This window comes from Ctenopharyngodon idella, chromosome 3, assembly GCF_019924925.1.
Source record: "Ctenopharyngodon idella isolate HZGC_01 chromosome 3, HZGC01, whole genome shotgun sequence".
In the NCBI taxonomy this organism is placed as follows: domain Eukaryota; kingdom Metazoa; phylum Chordata; class Actinopteri; order Cypriniformes; family Xenocyprididae; genus Ctenopharyngodon; species Ctenopharyngodon idella.
Genome location: NC_067222.1, coordinates 20,854,216 through 20,876,164, shown reverse-complemented (window position 1 = coordinate 20,876,164; position 21,949 = coordinate 20,854,216). Strand labels below are relative to the sequence as shown.

General features: G+C 39.0%; 1 protein-coding gene across 9 annotated transcripts in view; it reads right to left on the bottom strand.

Annotated features, from left to right (window-relative positions):
- Nucleotides 1-21,949, bottom strand: part of bptf (bromodomain PHD finger transcription factor) — a 32,329-nt gene that overhangs the window by 7,708 nt on the left and 2,672 nt on the right. For 2 of the 9 annotated variants that reach the window (XM_051886279.1, XM_051886282.1), the window contains exons 2-26: nt 21,010-21,835; nt 18,616-18,836; nt 16,431-16,640; nt 15,128-15,307; nt 14,453-14,638; nt 14,228-14,376; nt 13,665-13,996; nt 13,424-13,555; nt 12,278-12,407; nt 12,033-12,168; nt 11,635-11,922; nt 9,651-11,472; nt 8,764-8,888; nt 8,547-8,675; nt 8,264-8,414; nt 7,824-7,944; nt 7,326-7,566; nt 6,879-7,049; nt 5,688-5,824; nt 5,485-5,599; nt 5,057-5,232; nt 4,257-4,545; nt 3,180-3,847; nt 904-986; nt 442-667 (exon numbers count right to left, since the gene is read on the bottom strand). In XM_051886279.1, the coding sequence (XP_051742239.1) occupies nt 442-667; nt 904-986; nt 3,180-3,847; nt 4,257-4,545; nt 5,057-5,232; nt 5,485-5,599; nt 5,688-5,824; nt 6,879-7,049; nt 7,326-7,566; nt 7,824-7,944; nt 8,264-8,414; nt 8,547-8,675; nt 8,764-8,888; nt 9,651-11,472; nt 11,635-11,922; nt 12,033-12,168; nt 12,278-12,407; nt 13,424-13,555; nt 13,665-13,996; nt 14,228-14,376; nt 14,453-14,638; nt 15,128-15,307; nt 16,431-16,640; nt 18,616-18,836; nt 21,010-21,835 (7,244 nt within the window). The remainder of the gene's footprint in view (nt 1-441; nt 668-903; nt 987-3,179; nt 3,848-4,256; nt 4,546-5,056; nt 5,233-5,484; nt 5,600-5,687; nt 5,825-6,878; nt 7,050-7,325; nt 7,567-7,823; nt 7,945-8,263; nt 8,415-8,546; nt 8,676-8,763; nt 8,889-9,650; nt 11,473-11,634; nt 11,923-12,032; nt 12,169-12,277; nt 12,408-13,423; nt 13,556-13,664; nt 13,997-14,227; nt 14,377-14,452; nt 14,639-15,127; nt 15,308-16,430; nt 16,641-18,615; nt 18,837-21,009; nt 21,836-21,949) is intronic. The other 7 variants (XM_051886281.1, XM_051886283.1, XM_051886280.1 and 4 more) reach the window with 7 other exon arrangements.

Genomic DNA, 21,949 nt, shown 5'->3' with positions numbered 1-21,949 from the left:
CCTTTTTCTGTTTTAATATACTTAAACATGTAATTTATTCCTGTGATCAAAGCTGAATTTTCAGCATCATTACTCTAGTCTTCAGTGTCACATGATCCTTCAGAAATCATTCTAATATGAGTATTTGCTGCTCAAGAAACATTTTTTATTATTATCGATGTTAAAAACAGTTGTGCTGCTTAATATTTTTGTGGAAACCGTGGAACATTTTCTTCAGAATTCATTGATGAATTAAAGTTCCAAAGAACAGCATTTATTTAGAGTAGAAATTGTGTAACAAAAGTCTTTACTGTCAGTTTTGATCAATTTAATTCATCCTTGCTGAAAAAAAGTTTTAATTTCTTTAGAAAAACCCCTACACACATCTTGAATGAACTCAAACTCTCTCATATCAGTGCAAATCAGTAACAGTAAAGTTTCCGCACTTCCTGTTCCTCTCACCTGCACTTGCAGCTGTAGTTCTTTATCAAGCAGTGCTCTTTTCTTCAGGATATCAGCCTTGAGCTGCTCTTTGTGTTTGAAGAGCAGAGCCGACAGCTTGCTGGCGTTCTGCTTGCTGCGCTTCTGCTCCACAGACTCCTCTCGTTTCCTCTTTTTGGCCGCCTGCCTCTCGTCCTTATCGATTTTATCCAGGATGAACTTCATCACCTGGTTACAAACAATCATCCTGTCCAGACAGACAAAAAAACAAAACAATGGATTTGGTTGATTAAAGCCAGTCTATTCTTAAATACGACCTCTATAAATACGGCTTCAGTGGCTTATGGTTTATCTGTGGTGCACATGTTACAAATATAATGAGACTGAATAATGCTTCATGTTTGTTGAAATTTAAAATCACTGAAGTCAATATAACTTTAATCACTTGGAAAGGAATAAATGGGAAAGAAAAGAGATGTTTACCTCTGGTTCTCCTCTCTTTCAGCAGGAGTCATGGTTTTCTTCTGTTTTAACTGCTCTATGACCACATTCTGCTTCTGAGCCACCTAAGTGAAAATAGGAATGTGTTTAACATGTTTTAACTCTCTATACAGATGGAAAAGTTTCAAAACAATATGAAACAGCATCAATAAAGGTTCTAACTTCTCTAATGGTCACATATTTCCTAGTAAATGTAAATATTTAGTAGGAAATCATGTAGGGAAGGACATAGGGATTTGAATGTATAGTAAAAACAGGGTATCTACAGAGATTTTGAAATCAAATTTAAAGGGATAGTTCACCCAAAAATGAAAATTATCCCAAGATTTACTCACCCTCAAGCCATCCTAGGTGTATATGACTATCTTCTTTCAGACGAACACAATCGGAGATATATTTAAAAATATCCTTAGTCCTCTAAGATTTTGAAGACAAAAAAAAAAAAAAAAAAAAAACTGCATCCATCCATAAAAAAAATGAATCCATACGACTCCAGGGAGTTAATAAAGGCCTTCTGAAGCGAATCGATGTGTTTGTGTTAGAAAAAATCCTTATTTAAAACTTTATTTAGTAAAATAATGAGCTTCCAGTGCGACAGCCATACGCATTCGACATACGTCCAAAAAGTGTCAACTTCCGCGAAGTAGTACAAACAATGACATTTACACTATGCCGTGACGTACTACGCTACGTCCTATGCTATAACGCGTAGTACGTCATGTCATTGTGTACAAAGTCGTGAAAGTTAACATTTTTTGGAAGTACGTCGAATGCCTACGGCTGTCGCGCCGGAAGCTCATTATTTTATACAAATAAGGATATTTGTCTTACACAAATGCATCGATTCACTTCAGGAGGACTTTATTAACCCCCTGGAGTTGTATGGATTAATTTTTTTATGGATGGATGCAGTTTTTTTGTCTTCAAAATGTGGCCACACATTCACAAACATTATAAACCTTGAAGGACTAAGGATATTTTTAAATATATCTCCGATTGTGTTCGTCTGAAAAAAAGATAGTCATATACACCTAGGATGGGTTGAGGGTGAGTAAATCATGGGATAATTTTCATTTATAGGTGAACTATCCCTTTAAGACCTTTAAGACCACAAATAAAACAAATACTGTATGTGGTATGAGAACAAACCCATACAATCACACATTCAACTGCAGAACACTGTAATTGCAAGTTTAAAATACTAAAAATATGTTTTATTCAATGTATACATATGTATTGAAATTGGTTTATGTACTAATATATCAATACATATGAATTACAGCTTTTTTGATATTGCATTTTGCTAATAATGTGGTTAAAGGGTTTTTACTTTGAAACGAGCAGCACTCACATTTTTTAATAAATCAGAGGCTTTTGCAGTTTAATAATCACATTACGCAGTACACGTTTCCTGTATTTCCCTCCCCAAATTTAAGTCCACTTAATTAAGACTTTTGTTTCAGTTGTTACCATTTGAGATATTAAAAAAATGATGAACTTGAATTTGATCAAATTGAATTTAAAGACTTTTTAAGCACCTGTGGGAACCCTGGAAAAGTTGGCTGTAATGTTTGTTAATATTGTCATTTTAAAAAGTTACTACATTTTTATGAAACCCTTTTTTCTTTAAATGATAATAATTTGCACTGATGAATCATACACAATAAGATAATTATATGGACAATGCTATTTTTTATTTGTATTTATCCATATTTTATTGTAATATTTATTACAATTTGTCCATTACATATATGAACAATATTGTAATTATTTATGTATTATTTCTAGGTACATATTCTCATATTTGTTATTAAATTTAGTGCTGCTGTTTGTTGCTTGTTTTATTATCAAACTAAATTGTTTCTTTGGGATCAATAAAGTTATTACGCAAGATGAGACCTTTAAAAAAAAAAAAAAAAAAAAAAAAAAAAATCAAATTAAACTTTCATTGTTACCAAAAATTGCATTAATAAAATTAGCCTCTAATTTAAATTAAATGTTTCAATCGACTAAGGCTCATTTACACATGCATAACCAAGTAGTCTGAATAATGGCAGTAAATATCAAAATTTGGATGCAAATTCTGTAAATTTAACATCAAAATAATTTTGAACAGAACCATATTTAACACTCAAATCACGACCAACTGTATGCTGCTGCAGTGTGAATGCAGTGTAAGGTTTACATAATACCCCATCTTACTTAATGTCATATTTATCCAACTAAATTAAATAGTGGAAACAACTTTGATTCCTGACCTGTTTCTGTATCAAGTCGCTCTGGCTGACATGCTGTTGGGCCTGCTCTCTCTTCGCCTCCTGCTGTTTCTTCTTCTGCTGCTGCTGTTCGCAGAGCTGCTGGATCCGCTGAAGCTGCTCCTGTACGCTGGCCGTCTGGATGGTCACCAGATTCTGGATCTGGTGCGTTTGGACTTGCCCTCCGCCCTGCTGCTGGATCTGAATGGGCAGTTGCAATTTAATCTGCTGGGGCATCCCGGCTGTGGTCCCGACCTGCTGGACCTGAGCTTGAATCTGGGCCGCTACCTGACTCTGGATGTGGGAGATGACCTGCTGCTGGAGCCCGGGGACGCTGAGGAGCTGTGGGGGGAGCTGGATCTGGGGCTGGACTTTGGTAACGGTGGTCTGGGCGACAGGGAGGGTGGTGACCTGCTGTGGAGGTGCGGTGGCCGTCACCTGTGCTATCTGAGGGGCGGGAACAGGTGTAGGGGGCGGGACTGATGTTTGTGGAGGTACTTGGGGCTGAGGTCGGAGCTGTACGGGCGGGTGGGGTTGTAGAGATGGAGTCGGTTGGGGAACGATTGCGGCTGAGACTGGAGTGGGTGTGTGCTGGGCTGGCTGTGATGGAGGGAGAGATGATGTGGGAGGAAGTGTGGTTGGAGGTTGGGGCTGTGGAGCAAGACGAGTAGCTAGAAAAAGAGAGAAAATATATTGGAACTTAAAACACTCAGGGCTGCGTTTCTCAAAATTAGGGATGGGTATCGAGAACTGGTTGCATTTTAGAACTGGTTCCAAATTTCCAAGAACCGGTGATTTGATAAAATGATGTGTGCATTTTAATGTGACCATTCAAGCGCAAAAGAAAAAGCGCTAACAGAAAAAGTGATTTTAATGTGATTTTAAACCTATACTGTTACACATACGTGCAGCATAGAAAACAGTGCAGGAGTCGTCTCGCACTTGAATGGAACCTTTTATTTTGGAGGTTATTTGTATTTAAGTTGTATTTGTTAATTTGGTATTTGTTTAAGTTGTAACATTGCCAGACAATGTTCCATATTGATGCGGTGTGTGAAAAAGTGTCTAATAAAGTCTCACCTGGTTGAATGGGTGCTGGAGTTGTGCTGGTGGTGGCAGCTGGTGCAGCTGTGGCTGGGACGCCTGATGAGGTTGTTGTGGTGGGAGCGGCGGGGGCAGCAGGGGCAGACGCTGGTGCAGGGGCCATGGGTGTGAACAAGAAACGCTGGACTTGGCCATTGGGCATGGCAGCCTGCATGAGCTGCTGACCGGGCCCCGGAATGACAGTCACCCCCTGAGGTATGACCTGCAGCTGGCCGGTGGTCTGACCTTGTCCTTGGATCACTACTGTCAACCCCTGGTTCCCTCCCTGAAGAGCAAAAGTGCAAGTTTATTTCAGTAGTAACATTAATCAATAACCTGTGCGGCATGACATCCGCTGAAAAACAAAGTCGTTGGAATAAGTGTAAATTTCGTTAACGAAATCTATGACGAAAAATGTTTGATGATGACTTTTTTTTTTTCCATGAATAAGATGAAACGACGCCAACATCATTAAATGATAACTAACTTTATTCTAAAACGTGAAATACATCATCGATATATCAAATACATGAAGATTATCATAATGAACAATACATGTAGGAATCATAAATGTTTCTTTAACAATCCAAAAGCCAATGGGAAAAACCTATTTGATTTTTGTCAATGGAACCAGTGTGATTCTAACTTATTTTGTTGGCCTACAAAAATACATAATCACTTCCTCGCTCTATAATGTGCACAGATGAATCGGGCACAATAAGAACAGTAAAATATGCATTAAAAGAAGAAAATAAAGGTCTATTTGGATGGCATGCTGATTTAAAACTGGTACAAACCTGAGCCCCTTGGGTGAGCTGTGTGAGCTGGGCCAGAGTGAGTTTGACCTGACCCTGCTGTGGTCGGGGAGAAGAGGGCGTCTGTGGGGTCTGGGGTTGGTTCGGTGTGGAGAGGCGAGGAGGAGTGCCCACCGCCTGAGCACCTGAATTTGTTTGCACTGGCTGTTGCACTTGACCTGTGTGATATAAAATCACATTCACATTCTGAAGTGTCAGAAAAGCTTTAGAAAGCTGTGGTGTATTCAACAGAGTTACTGTGGACATCACATGGTCATTCTGCTGTACAATATGAACACTAATTGAATGAGACCCTATTCAGTTCCTGTCTCTTCTCTACTATCCTACTGATTAAAGGCACAGAAACCCATTAAAAAGTAATGTAGAAAACAAATAATTTAATTTCCAGGACAAACCCTTGTTGAGAATACCTTGTTGAACCATCAGGGGTGTGCGAATGATAGTCTTCCCCAGGGTGGTGGCCTGTTGCAAGGGAGAGCGTATAACAGTCATCCCTGGTCGTAGAGCGGTTCCAGTCGTAATGACCTGGGCATAAACGATTAAATAAAACATTATTGCAGGAACGCAAAATGTTCAGTTGACCAGAGCAGATAATTTTAGTGAGAGTTCATACCTGTTGTGTGGAGGTGGTTGTGTTGGGTCTGATGTTAATGGTGGCCGTACGGGGCTGGAATGGAGGGAAGGACTGTGCGGTGCCCGCTGTGCTTGATGGAATGATCCCCACCACCTTCTGCTGTACCTGTACCAAACCTGTCGAGACAATAAGTAGATTTAGTTTGCTTCAAGAGTACTGCATTACATAGATACACAACTGTTCGGTTTGGGGTCGGTAAGATTTTTAAAAGTTTTTTGAAAAAAAATCTCTTATGCTCACCAAGGCTTCATTTATTTGATACTAAATACAGCAATATTGTGAAATATTGTGAATTGTTTTCTATTTAGACACATTTAAAAATGTAATTTATTCCTGTGATGTTAAAGCTGAATTTTCAGCATCATTGCTCCAGTCTTTAGTGTCACATGATCCTTCAAAAATCATTCTAATATGATGATTTGCTGCTCAAGGAACATTTCTGATTATCATCAATGTTGAAAACTGCAGATTAATATTTTAGTGGAAACCATAATACATTTTTTTCATGATTCTTTGATTAATAGAAAGTTCAAAAGATCATCAGTTATTTGAAAGACATCTTTGGTGACATTAAAAAATGTTTTACTGTCACTTTTGATTAATTTAATGCATCCTTGCTGAATAAAAGTATTAATTTCTTTCAAAAGAAAAAAAATCTTACTGACTACAAACTTTTGTACAGAAGTGTATTGATATCAGAATAGGAATATTTGACTTGGAATATTAAGTTTAAGTGTTAGCCAAACAGAACAACAAACAAATTGGCAAAAAAAGAAAGAAAAAAAAAAGAAAGAAATCCTTTGTATTTAACAATGACAACCAACTGAACTGAAAGTGAAGCCATAAAAAAGACAGATTGTACCAAACTTTATGGGATGTTCACAATGACAGCAATTAAACTGAATGTTTCCTTAGTCTCATTGAAACTGAATGACTTTCAACTGCTCTGCTGCAGCAAACTGCTGCCAGTCTGAACAACCTTTTAGATAACTAACAGGCTGCATTAAGTGACCCATGCACAAGGTATGCTATTCATCATTAGAAACCAAGTAAAAAAATACGTCATTTAAGAATATGGTGCTAATATTACGCCTCTCTGCGAGTCTGTGTGCAGGCAGGCCTAACTTAAAACAAAAATCACATGCCAATGATGTTGGAGGCCTGCCGTACCTCCTTGCGTGGTTGGCACGTTCACTGTGACTATCTTGCTGTTGGCTGGAACAGGTAGTTTAGCGGTGATGACACTGCCGGCCATCGACCCCGCAGCAGCAGCGATGTGGAACGTTTGCCCAGACGTGGTGGCGCTACTCGCCGCCACAGTCACAACCGAACTGGTAGAGACTGCAAGACACAGGTCTGATCACCACCCTAACACATACATCTCAATCAGGAAATACAGCAGCGATTGCATCCAAGTACGCCACGGACAACAAATGTCAATGTCAAGCACTAAATACACCACCACAAATAAGCTTACCAAAAAAAAAAAAAAAAAAATCCAGCTAATTTCCAATCAAATACACCGACGTGCAAAAACACACTACAACAACATCTAAAATAAAAAGTCATCAAGCACTGTAATTAACCATGCATCCTCATAACATTGTAAAGACTAACCTGAATTGCCTTGTTGGCCCTGCTTGACCCAGGAAGCAAAGGACTGCTGGAAGTTCTTGTTTTGCTGGAATGTCACCGGAGAGCCCAGCTTGGTGGTCATTACTACTTTTGGTGCTGAGGTTACCTGACCGCTAATAGAGCCCACCACCACCTTCTGAGTAGTGGTCCCAGGGGTTGTAGGGGTGCTAGTCAAGGTGGATGTGGTGCTGGTGGTGCTAGGTTTCTGCTGTTCCAACCGTTTCTGCAATAAGTTGCATTTTTCAATGATTATGACAATATAAACAAAAGATACTAAGCTAGAAGATAAATGAACAAGAATAAATTAGCCAAAACAAGATTATTAAAATTATGAGAACACCCCCAACCAAACTGAGAGTTAAATTATCATTAAAGGCAACAACCAATCAAAAGGCCCATTGGGAAGAAAACCAATTTCTTTCAGTATTGTGCCCCTGGTTATGAGGGGCGCCCCAGGTGGGCACATGTCTACATTCCCACCTGCTGGGCTGCCAATCTCTGCTGCTTTAGCTGAGCTTCCAATTGGGCCTTGACCTCCTCTGCTTTCTTCTGCACACTAACCTTAGTTGGGTCAGCCGCTTGTGCCTTTTCCCTCTCAACCCTGTGAAGTCAGAAGGTTTACAACAAATGTTAAAAAGAGGTGCTCTACCAACAAAAGAGGAGGTGCAACCAAAAAAAATAAAAAATGCATGTGAATTGGAAAAAGGTGCAACACTCAGAAGTCAGAAGGTTTAAAAATCTTTAAAATATGAAAATGCATATATTCATGTCTTATCTACAACCATCCTTTGTCCAAAATCTTTTATACTGAAGAAAGATTTGATGGAGCGTTTGACAGATGAGTATGCAAGGAATCAGAATGTTGTGTTGTGAGGGTTTGCAAATTCACAAATACAACAGGAAAAAGAGCGAATTCCCACCTTTCAGTAAAGGCTCGAATCTCCCAAAGTTCCAGGTCTTCCTCGGCCACCCAGGTTTCGATCACAACAGGCCCTGTCTGCTTGGCCGGTTCTGGCTTTTTTGGTCTCAGAGCACTTGAACGAAGGCCTTTCCTTTGAGGTGTGGGAGTCTCTGCTCAAAAGAATGATGGACAGACCAAATATCAACAGTGTTTCTGGTCAATGCATTATAGAAGACTTTCCATGTCTAAAAACAAAGGACTATTCTGTTGCCTGGCATAAGGACTCTTCGAGTCACCATTACCTTTGGGAGTCTCAGGCACCCCAAGGGGACAAATGATCTTCCTGATGCAATACTCTGAACGAATGCCATAAGGACCAACATCTCTCCGCTTGATGATCTCAGTGGTGGTGATATCAGTGTCAGATGTCTCTGTTTAGTTACACAAAAATGGTTGAGAATTGGCTTTTTAAAGTTCTTCATGAATGCCAAAGTGATATTGAAGTGATTAAGCGCCAACCTGTTCGTGTTGTCCCTCCTGTGGGTGAGGGTTTCACAGACATATCATCCCATCTGAGGCAGGCCCAAAGTAGCCGTAGCATTAGGCTCACTCCAGCCAAAGACCTCACCGTCTGGAGTCGGTATCTGAATGAAAGAACCTCCAGCTCATTAGCATCATGGAAATTGTTTTTAAAAATTAGGCATTCAGGTATGCAGATCTCATAGGTCTATTTGGTTTTTTGGTGACTAGTACTGTTCTTGAAAATGTTCATAAATGGACAGCTAGCATCAATATCTCGGTCTCTCCTCTAGATACCAAATTAACTTTGAGGAAAGATATGAACACTAATTGGGTCCAAGGACATAGTAGTAAAGAAAAAGGCTGCAAAGAACCTTAAGGAAACTAGTAGATTAATTAGATAAACTAGATCACCACATTTTCTGAACAAAAGTGAGTGGTTCTTGAAGCTAAACCTGCCACCAAAACTGCTAGGGGGTTACCAGAGCGTTCCCGGGGCATTGCAATAAAGTGGCCAAGTTGTTTTAATTAGATTTTAGTGCACTGCTACATGATTGCCAAGATGTTCTCAGTGGTTGTAGGACATCCGTAGGTTATTACTGGCCCAAGTCAAAAGAGCCCACCCCAAGTATCGATGAAATTCTGGTCCCATATGGCTTGGTACTACGAACAAGCAGTTAATACGCAAGTTTAGGGGCTTGATTAGGGCTAGACCTAAATTCTGCTGGAAAGTGTCCCTCCAGGAGCAGGAATGGACACCCCAACCCAAACCCCAGGTATAAGCAATAACAACAGTGATGACTGCTTTATCAATTAATTCAGGTGTTTAGAAAGACAACATCCAACAGGGATGACCAAGATCAGGAAAATATAGTGAAGATACAAACCTCCATGTGATCCCAAATGTTGGTCGAGGGGATGGGTAGGGCCAGATGTCCAGGGCCGGCTTGGCATTATAGTTAAAGATAGGAACTTCGCGGATACCACCGCGCCTTGCAAGTTTCTTCAGCTCGTCATTGGGAAGCACAAAGATACTCTTCTTGCTACTCTTGGTCACAAACTTTCGGTACGAGGGCAAGGCCGTTCCAGACCGCGTTTTCTTGGTGCGAGAGAACTTTAACAGTCGTACCCTGTCCCTGGTGGAATATTCGTGACTCACTGTCATAGATTTTACAGTGGCACCACTAGGACTCAACATGGTATCGGTCAGTGTTTTTGTGACAGTGGTCAAGCACTCTTTTGTTAGAGTGGCTTCCTGGGATGAGTCAGTAACCTTTGTAACAGTAGTGGTAGTAGTGGAGAGTGTTGAAACAGAGCTGGTAGACTCCACCTTAGAATCTGTTGGTACAGGGGTACTGATCCCGTTATTGGAAGCAAGACTGTCAAGTGAGGTCAACACCATGCGAGACTCTGTGGATACTGTGGTTGTAGTTGTGGTGACTTGAGTAATGACGGTCGTAGTCTCGCTAACGCTGCTGCTGTTTTCAGTGAGGTCACTACTTAAGCTGGACTCTTCTGCTGAAGGGACGGGAGAAGGAACAGGAGGTTTTGCCTCCTCCACTTGCATCGGCTCTACCTTTGAGCTATGACTAGGCACCTCGGATCTTGTGTTCGACTCGGAAGCTACAGAAGAAGGTTCAGGTACAGCAGAAGAAACCGTGGAGTCTTTAGATTCTTCAATATTGTTTTCCAACTTGGCCACTTTCTGAGGTGGTGGATAATCGGGGTCAAGCTTGGTAACCCCTTTATCCTCATCCGAATTCACCTGAGGAATCGTGCTATTAGTCCATTCTTTAAGACACTCTTGAGTTGCGTCACCGTTCATTAGCGACTTCACTGTTTCCTTTGGTGATATTGCTTTAATCTCCTCCACAACAGTATTAGTTAGCTCCTTTGTGTTAACATTATCAGTCAAATTCTTACATTCTGGGTCAGCAGGACCATCCTTCCCATTTACTTGCAAAGGCAAAGTTCTCTTTACGTCTAGGTCATTCTCATTGTTTTCAATGATGTCCTTTCTCTCAGAGTCTTCAGGTGGACACGTAACTTCTGTAACGGTTTTATCAGGTTTAGTGTTCAAGCTGAGGCTTTGATCCAGACTTTGAGAGTTTCCATTAAGCTCAGACATTGCTACCCTACTTGCAGTCTTGGGTTCTGGTTCTGTCAACTTCTGCTGATGTTCTTTAGGGGCTAAGTCTCCAGAGTCATTTAATCTAACATCCAGGATGTTCTTCTGTCCTGAAGTGTTTGTCTTCACCTGTTCTTCCTCTTGGTTAAAATCAAGCTTTTTGACCACATTGTCTTTTTCTTGGATCATTAGACATGCTACCCCCTCAGTCTGTCTAGCCTTTGGAGTTTCAGAGATAGTTCCTTCAATCTTAACCTTTTGGTCTTGAGCAGCAATGGTTATCTCTTTGTCTTCCATTATCTTTTCTGTTGAGGGTTTAGAAATGGTTCCCTGCTTGAGTTTCTCAAGCCTCTGCTTCTCTTCTATGGTGAACTGTTTGACCCGCCTCTCCAAAAGGCCATCAAGTTTTGATGCCTTGATTTTCTTGTATGCCGTACGTAGCAAGAAGCCTTCGCTGACATTCACAACATCATGCCAGAAGGATTGCTGGGGTTGATTAGGAGCACTATCCTTCACCACCTCACTATCCGAAGGCTCTCCTTTCAAAATAGGGTCATCGGATGAGGTATTTGTGATGTTAGCTACAAACATGAAAAACAGACACATTAGCAACTTTGTTCCACTTTACAAGGAAACTATTTTTATGCATTCAAATACTTGTCAATACATGCTATATCATTTCTGATGTACTGTCCTGGGTACATAAAAAGGGCTGTGAAAATGAAGTTAAACTTTGCAAATACCTTTTTCATCATTTACAGAGTTGGGAGTGCTGGTGTCCATTTCTTCTACCGATCCATTTTTCTCATCACACTTCTCTTTAACTGTTTCATTCTCTTTTTCCTCATTTTGTTCTTCATCTTTTAACACATGATCTTTCTCCACAGATAGCCTTTCTTCAGAAGAATCCAGTGATGTGTCCTGGATGTTATCCTTTTCAGGCACATTTTCAGATGAAATTTCATCTGTTTTAACCAAAGTTTTTGGTGTTTCTGAAAGAGATGCCTGATTGTCCATTCCAGTTTTAGCTGCTGAAAAAAAAATGTTTTATCAGATGAATTCTGCTAAAAAATAATACTTTTTTTGTTTCCCAGAATTTTTAATTACATTTTGTAGTATTCTGTAGTAGCAAACAACATACCCTCAAGTGCTTTCCGGTAATTGACGTTGGTGTTTCCAGGTAGTTTTGGGAAAAAGCGATGGACATGCGTCTTACTCACCCAGCTCCAGCCTCCATACCCAGTTACTCTGTACTCCTCACCTTTCTGCTTCCACACCTACAGAAGATGTTTGAACAGTTACTGAATGCCTTTAGCTCAAATGCTGAAGCTGTTATTTCCTAAAATGTTCAAACAAAATGCTCAGCTGGCAAGTGTTCAGATGTACCTGGTGTTTGATGGGGAAAGTGTACTTCACCCATGTGGCCTGCTGCATAGTCTCTTCATCTTCTAGTTTTTTCTCTCTCTTTTTCACCTTCTCCTTCTCTTCCCGCTCAACAGAGGTCATGCGATGAAGCCTGCGGAAAAATAAAGCACAAAAAAATAAAAAGAAAGTTCACCAAAACTGGGACATAAAGTTGACTTATTGTACATTTTTGGAAAGCCTCCAGCATTTGAGGCATTCCACCATTTCTGGACGCTTTTGTGTTTAGAAGCAACAATGTGCAGAAATATATAACTGGATTAAGGTATTCTTATCCACACATGTAAAAAAGCATTTAATTTCCCATAAACTGCACATGACAATTACGCTGGCTTAACGAAGCCAACATACTGCTATTGTTTTTTTTTTGTTTTTTTTTTTACAAAATCCCTAAGCCCTTTCTGACTGCAAATCCTTCTAAAGCTTTCAAGCTACATCCACCAAACACAGCCCAGACATGACTTGGGTTATTATGACTTTCCTTACTGATCTGACATTTTTTCCTTCGCAGAATATCAAACAAGCCCAAAATCCCATAGATTTCCTCATCCACCAAACTCAGCACAATCCTTTAGCCTATTCTGATTGATTTAGCTTTTTTTTTTTTTTTTTTATCTAACTGCATATCTCTAAAAATCCCACAGATGAAAATTGACAATTTCAAACTCAAATTTAAATCACAAACACTTTAAACTGCTCAATGTATTTATCTGTCTGGCCTGTATGACCTTCAAACTACAACTTTTATGCTTTTTGATGTTTGTATAATACTTTAATGCACTTGAACTATTTTATACTTTTAAAAGCTTTGTAATGACTGCTATTATAGGAAGACTTTCAAAACATCTATAGCATCAGATGCCATAACTAAAGCAGCATTCAAAACTTAAGGCAATGAAATTGAAGGAGGTCGCCAAGTTTCTAAACTGTTGGTTGTTATCTATATTTTTTATATTTTCCATCCTATCCAGCTCTAACAGGCAACAGATCATGTGAGCTTCACTGTCTGCACTCGCATTGGAGGTCACCATATTGCATTCGTAGTATAAATTCAGTGTAAATTCAAAGCATCAAAAGTATGTTTTAATATTTGTATTAATTTAAACTGACCTTGTGTGACCGAGAGAATCCTTCCACATAGGGAGCATGACCACTGGCTTGATTGCACACTCTAGAATGGCCAAAGCTAACGCAAACTCTCTTGCCTTGCTGCACATTTGGACAGCCTTTATCCAGTTTGACCTACAGCAATGGAAAAGGTCACAGGGTGACATGGTTAAACGCTTCTTCTAGGAAACTTTAGCACATTTAAATTAAAAACAAGTCCTCCTGGTACTTGTGAGACTTTCACCTGTGTGACGCCCAGTTGGGATGCAAGAATGGAGCAGGGACATTGTTCTCCAGCTGAATGATGGTTAATCTCAGAGTGGACACAGTCAGGGCTTTTGAACCATACAGCGATCCGTTCCACTTGAACTCACCAGCAGGGGTCATGCAGAACTTGTGGGAAAGATGTCTGCGTTTGTCATGGTCCTCACGGTGTTGGTGCTTGTTCAGGGCAAGTGTGTTAGTGCTGTACTGGTTGTGGTAGACGCGAAATTTACCCTCCTGGCCCAGTTTGAAAAAGCCACTGCTCTTGTTTGAATCTCTCTTAAAGGAACCAAATGATGACAATGGGGGAGTCTGAAATATCATTGACATGATTAACAGATTTGATTTATAATTTTACAGTGTAATATGTACATTTCAAAGCAACTATGTACTTTTTTTGTTGAAGACCTATGGTACAATTTGCTTAATATGATGATATAGTAATATTGATTCATGCCTTAGCAAATATCTTTTGTCATCAAAGCATCAACATCCTCTATACAAGATGTCATCTGTCACTATTAATAAAGTTAACAGTCTCACCTCTTTAAGTGCTCTGCTACCATCCTGAGAGCTGCCATCTTTGTCCTGCATGACCTTGCGTTGGCTTAGCTTGCTATCAGGGTTCCGGAGTCGTGTAATCATGCGTGAAGATCCTGTCTTTGCACTATCTCCGTTAGCTTTACCCTCACCTAAAAATAAAAAATTATATAAATAACGCCAAACTTTTGAACAGTTGTGTGTGTGTTTATGTAGGTGCATAGAAACCTGTTTCATCCTGGCTGTTGAGAGAAGACTGTGAGGATCGGTCCACCAGGTCAGGCTCTTCTGGACCTCGCAGGCATTCAGAAATGGAGAAATGACTGCTGCAGCTGTTCTCATCCACTGTCTGTGCAGGTTCAGTCTCTAGTACAGAATCACCATCACCGTGAGCTGCAGACTCCGAGCTCTTATCTGAAGGAGAAACGTTACAGAGGATACATGAGACACATTAGTAATGGCCATGTTGAGATTAGAAGACACATACAAGTTTTGCAAAAAAAAAAAAAAAATATATATATAGGCAGTATTAAGTACACAAAACAGTATGTAGTACACTAGCATTTCACTCTAACCACATCCAAAATAATATTGTAGTAAAGCATTAACACTGCAGTACATATCAGCATAGCATTATACATTTTGTTACAGGCTCTATACTCTCAGTAAACATGATATACCAAAGACGATGGCAAAGATCCAGTGCTGCTCTATAGATGGCACTGTTGAGCAAAGTTTTCTGGGCAAAGTAGGTGGTCTCTTGTGCCAGGAGGGTCTTTGTTTCAGAACAAGAAAATGGAAGATCTGTTCCTAGCTTGGAAATTAACTGCAGCTAACTAGCTAGGACAGTCTTTGCATAAAAGAAGCATGTGACTTGAACATTGAGAAAAGAACTCGCTGTACCTGCCAACTCTTTCACCCCATCAGTCCCTTCCCCTGCCTCCTCACCACTGGAAGATGATGTCACAGCATTCCCTGTGGGATTCTGGGAGTCAGTTTTAGTCGGAATGGCTGAGCTGGATGCCGCGAGCTCAGGAACATTGGTGCTGCCCACCTCACCAACTGGGACAGCTGAGACCGAAGCTGAAATTTGACAAAAGAGACCGGGTTTAGTGTTTAAACACTAACAGATGAGAGATGCAAAAATCTCAGTTTCAAATGCAAATTATGAGGATTAGAGCTGTGTTTTTTTGAGAACAGCCAAGATTACCACATACTACAAGTATTGCATTGAATTCTGTGCATCATATTTGCATACAAAGAGATTCACAAACATTTTAAATCCAGGCTTTCCAAATGTTTTGACTAATGAATTTCCAAGATTTTTACATGACCTGTCTAGTCAATTTTGATTAGTAGAAAGTAGATACAAAGTTTGGGGTTGGTGAAATTTTTCAATGTTTCTGAAAGACATCTCTTATGCTCACTAAGGTCACATTATTATCAATGTTGAAAACAGTTGTGCTGCTTAATTTTTTGTGGAAACCATATGATACATTTGTTCAGGATTCTTTGATAATTAGAAATTTAAAACAAAACAGCAGTTTAGAAATCTTTGCGACATTATAAATGTCTTTAATTTTGATTAAATTAATGCATCCTTGCTTGATAAAAGTATTAATTTCTTTATGAAAAAAAAAAATCTTACTGACTCCAAACTTTTGGACGGTAGTGTATTTGCAAAAATTGCTTTGATTCAGATCAATTCTTTAAAAGAACAGACTCAAAACAACATTTCGATCACAAATATGACATCACTATGGCTTGCAATCAAGTATAAAATATCTCTACCCAAGAGTAATATCTTAATAAATAATAATAAAAAAAAATGTAGGAGTAGAGTAAAACTTAGAAAAAAAGGGAATTCATTATAGAAATTCCAATTACTTTTTTTGGCCTGAACAACAAAAAAAAAATTTCCTGATATTTCCAGGTTTGTAATGACAGTGGGACTCTTATAAATTATAAACGTCATTTTAACATTTTGGGAATATATTGAAGATGATATATGTAAATAGCCCATCACAAACAACAAGATAAAATAAAAATAAAAAAGTACAAAATGTAATTGCTACTAAACAGACCCCAAATCACAAGTGTGCCTGAATTACTTCAATTAGAAAGATGCACTTGCAATTAAAACTGACATCAAAAACCCACAAAATCATGTAAACACAACCAATAGAGGCATAAAAAGATCTCTAACCATCTGCAGAAGTTTGCTCATTCGTCAAATTCCCATTACTGGAGTCTTGTTGTGGACACGATCCATTCGAGTTCATCTGATCGTTCACAGCTGGTTCACCAGATCCCGATTTCAACTCCTGTCTGGCCCTTTCAGCCTCCTCTGCTGCCCGTCGCTTCACCTCCTCAAGCTCCGCTTCCTGCTTGGTCTTCAGGCGGTCCAGGATAACATCTGTAGAAAATGCATAAAAGAATATTCTCAAGATCTCAGCCACTTACAATACAGAAACACCTCAACAGCTGTCCAATGCGTTTCTCTAAACAAATCCATCCCTAATTCCTATTAACATCAAATGAGATCAACATTTCATAAGCCTAAAGATATGTCAGCGTGATAAGCTGGTTAATCACTGACATACAATGGCCTACAAGTTATTTATAAGTTTTGAAAAATAACTACTTGCAACTTATCTGTCCCGACTATGCATTCAAAGTACCACATGAAAAAGTTTGCATGCAGGAAGCAAAAGATATGTATGAAACATCTGCAGCTTGTGAAATACTTGCCCACAAAACCTTTAAGAGATGAATCTCACTCTAGTGCAGGTGGAGCAATTTTGCATTACTAAAAATAGCTGAGCGGAAATACACCTTAGAGTCATTTGAATTACATCCAAATGTATTAGTCTGTATTCCTTCACATTAACTATTATTGATTCAGACAGTCACTGTATGCTCTGGAAGGATTTTTGCAACTTTTGAGTTTGCAACTAAATTTAGTTAGTGAAAAAAAACATGATTCGTTTCCAATGTTCTTTTTGACGCTGCTAAATTACACTGCAGGAAATCACAATACACTTGTAAAATGGAAGTCCTTTTTTTGCAATGGGACATGTGAAAAAATTTGTTTTACCATAACAGGGTGTATGAAAATCCAGATTCAGACACACGATTCATTTTTGTTTTTTTATATTTCATCATCCATTTCGTTGTTTATTTCATTTAGTACTCCACTTTAAATATGGCTACTTCTTGTTGTATGCCAGAAAAAAATAATTATATAATGTTATAATGATATAAATAATAACAATAATAAATAATGTTAAACATTTACAAAGAAATGTGTTATGGTATTATCCAGTAATGCAATGCAGTAACATTTTTAATACTAAAATAAAATAAGTATTGAAAATTAAAAAAACAACAAAAAAAAAACAATAATATAAAAATTACTATAAAAGTGCATATAATCTGATAAATATATAGTACTATAAGTTTGTTCAACTTAACTAAAACAAGTCAATTGAGATAAATTATATTTATTGAAAAATACTTCATTTCATTTAACTAAATTAAATTCACTAAGCATTTTTGAGTGGATTTATTAAAGTTGGGTCTGCTGTCATTAAAGAGCTGTCATTATGCATAATCCTTAAAAAAAAAAAATGCTGACATACTTAAGGAAAATGACTCCTGTCATTTCCATACAAGAAAGCTGAAAGCTTATGTTAAATGAAATAAGTCCCTCTTCCACAGAGCAGACAAGAGACCAGCAGACTCAGCAGTGTCATGTACTATTTAGAAAAGGGGAAAATGAGTGTGGGTTGCTAAAATGACCAGTTTCCGAAAAAAAAAAAAAAAAAAAACCATGTTGATTCAGACAACATGTGTGTCCATAAGTCAATCAGTTAGTCATACATCAGGAATGATCAGGCATCTGCTTAAAAACTTAACTCAGAAATCAGACAATGAGGAACATAATGTTAAGTGGCTGTGTATGCTGTATTAAAATGACAACTAATATTCATGATTCCCAAAAGAAATACGCATTAAAATAAACATGAACAGGATATCAGCATTTTTTTTTAACATTAAAAAAATTGGAAGAAACTTTATTTCATCGATGCACATAATAGTAGATTTTTTTTTTTTTTTTAATAAAAATTGCTATTTTAATCTCTGTGACAATTAAAAAAAATTGTGAGTATTTTATTGTGAGTAAATCCTACAAGAAAAATTTCAAATAATTAAGAAAAATTTTAATGTCTGTCCCAAAAACACAAAAACAAAAAAAAAAAAACACTGTCAAGTTAACAAACTTAGCAACAGTTTGTGGTTGTCTCACTTTGCACATCCAAAGGAATGCGTATTGCCAAAGATGGTAATAAAAATTATATATATGAGATTTGATTCATATATTTTCTTACCATTGGCAACGGTGAGGTATGCCTTGTTATTCCCACGGGCCTTGTTAGTGAGCTCCTCGGTAATGTCCATGTGAGTGTGGATCTCCTCTCTCATCTCCTCCAGCACGGAGCAGAGATCATTCTCCCAGAACCCTTTATCCAGAACCTCTAACAACTCCCCCAGCTGGACTTTAGTGCTGTAGTACCAGGTCTGCTTATTTTCATCCTCGCCATCTTCCTCTCTGAAACGGATCAGGTTACATACATTAAACACAGGCACTTTATGAACTTATAACCATGTTTGGTTACACTTTATGTTACGGTGTCCTTGTAACCGTGTAATTGTACACTGAAGTACTGAGTAATATCAATTAACAGCATGTACTTACTATAGGGTTGGTTTTGGGTGTTGGAAGTAATTATGCATAATTTACTGTTATTACTACATTAATTACATATGAATCAAGGACACTGTAAAATAAAGTGTTACCCCATATTTTTTCACTTTTTCAGAAAAGCTAGGCTGAAATGTTAAATTTTGGCGACTGAAAATATTCAGCTGAAACAGCAAAAATTTGGAAGTTTTGTCTGAAATAGTTTTGGAGGGGCAAAATCAAAACAATTGAACAATCGAAACAATTGACACACAAAACAGTTAAACACGTTTTGACTGCATTCGGTGCCTATTTTGTGGACACAACGCAGATAAGCTACATCAGGTAAACATGTCAGCAGCAAACACCACGACCAAAGAGGATGCTAGAGAGTAGCAATACTGAAATATTGAGAGGTGGCTTGTTGCTGAAGAAATTTACTTTATCGCCTGTAAACATTACACCCTGAAGAGTATTACAAGTTCAAATACCCAATTACCCAAATTTAATTACTAAAACTTTTGGTCACAAACGATAGCTCAGGGAGGTCAAAAAACACATGAAGAGAAGTGTTAATACAACATCAGCAATCACAGACATTTGCATTAAGACTGGATTACAATTCTCAGAGTACTCAGAGTGAATTTGCGCAAATAACAGTATGTAATTTGCTCTGGAATTTTTATAGAGGTTGTCTGAGAAAAACAGACATGGCAGATTAGGACGGTATTCTGCACTCATTTGAAATTGACCTATGACATGAAATTCATCTAAATTTAAACGATCTCATGGATGTGGCTGTTGTGGTTTGTGATCATATGGGCACCAACTGCTGGTGGATTCAAATGACTGTGACATAGTCCCTTTATGTTTATATCCTTTTATGTTTAAATGCCCGCTGTGCACAGTTGCCCTTAAGCCACCGGGTTGGCGGTGCCACCGGGCTTGGGCCCGTAATCGCTGCTTCCAAGTGCTTCCGCCAAAACCGCACTTCTGTATTCTTCAAAAAGCTTACGCTGTATGTCCTACGCCTTCCCTATTCTACTTACGGAATGAACGCAGCGCCAGTTACATTTTTTCCGTAAGTAGAATAGGGAAGGCATAGGAAATACAGCGTAAACGTTTTGAAGAATACGAAAGTGCGGCTTTGGCGGAAGCACTTGGAAGGCGATCATTTGTTTATATAAAGCATATACATTTACATTTTTTTCAAAAATGACCGATCATTTCGCTAGATAAGACCCTTATTCCTCGTCTGGTATCGTTTAAAGCCCTTTGAAGCTGCACTGAAACTATAATTTTGACCTTCAACCATTTGCCACTGAAGTCCATTATAAGGAGAATAATCCTGGAATGTTTTCATCAAAAACCTTAATTTCTTTTCGACTGAAGAAAGAAGGACATGGACATCTTGGATGACATGGGGGTGAGTAAATTATCAGGAAAATTTTATATGAAAGTGAACTAATCCTTTAACTTGGGTTAATAAATGAGACCTTATTGGGTAACACTTTATTTTACGGTGTCCTTGTTACACATATTACATGTAGTTACTATAGTAATAACTATAAAATGCATATAATTACATGCAACTAACACTAAACCATGGAACCCTCACCCTAACCCTCTAGTAAGTACATGTTATTAATTATTATTACTCAGGGCTTATATGTATAATCACACCGTAACACAGACACCTTAAAATAAGGGGTTACACTTTATGTTAAGGTGTCTTTGTTACAGTGTAATTATACATTCAAGTACTGAGTAATATTAATTAACTACATGTATTTACTACGGTTATATATCATCTTTGCCTATCTTCAAGACTCAGCTAAAAACATATCTTTTCAATACGGATTTTGGATGATGTGGCTATATGTGGCCTTATGTGTTTGTATTGTGTATGTGGATGTGCAAACGTATTGTATAGCACTATGTGAAGCGACCTTGAGCTATGGAAAGGCGCTATATAAATAAAACTACTTCTAAATTTACACCAAATCCTCAGCAGTTTGTATTATATACTGCAAATACTCACACAACGATCCTCCTGTTGAGAAACCAGTATTTTCTTTGATGTCGGTCGTAACCAATGGGCTCTTGCCGGATGTACGGCCGGCTCTTCTGGAACTCTGTCAGACAGTCTGTTACGCCAGGCACTTTGTGTGCCACACAAATCTCACACTGCCATTCATCCTCGGGCACCTCCTCCAGGGGAGGCTTGACGCACTCCAGGTGATACACGGCCGAGCAGGTCTCGCAGCACAGGAGGTCGCCGAGCCTGTGGCAAACCCGGCAATGGTCGTCGTACTGAACGACCCCCTCGGACATGAGCTCCTCACGGGCGAGGTTAGTGGTGAGGAATTGGTCCACCAGGAACTGCAAGACCTTGACTTTGCTCTCCAAAGGACTGAACGGGTAGTCTTCACCCTCCAGGTCAGGGAGCACGTGGTGATACTCAGGGTCACTTTCGCAGTATGAACGCACCACTTCTGGCCAAGTCATACCGTCAATGAAGTAGAGCGTGGAGTTAATGCTGTCCTTGAGGTCCGCGGGTCCGAAAGTGGTGTTGGAGGTGTCCTCCTCCCGTAAGATGGCCTTTAGCAGACAAATGTGCGTCTCCGCCATCAGCGTGCACTGCTCCTGTCCGACCAGAGCGGCGCAGAAGTCCTCGAAACGGAACGGAGAGAGACGCAAGACAGTGCAGAAACTGCGAAGGACCTCATAAATAGCCGACGCGTTGAGTAGCTGCTCGTTGGGAATGAGAAGGTCCTCGGAGGAACTGGGCAGCTCCAGAGGAGGAATCTCCTTCTGCTCCAGAATAGGAGAAGGTGGTCGCCTTGGTCTTGGTCTTTTACGACCTACTAAAACAGAAAGAATCAGAATCAGTTTTGATTGCTGGATGTGACTGCTCTAATGAGGAACAAATTGAAGACAACATGAATTTTTCAAGGAGGAAAACAAAGTCCCAATGCAAT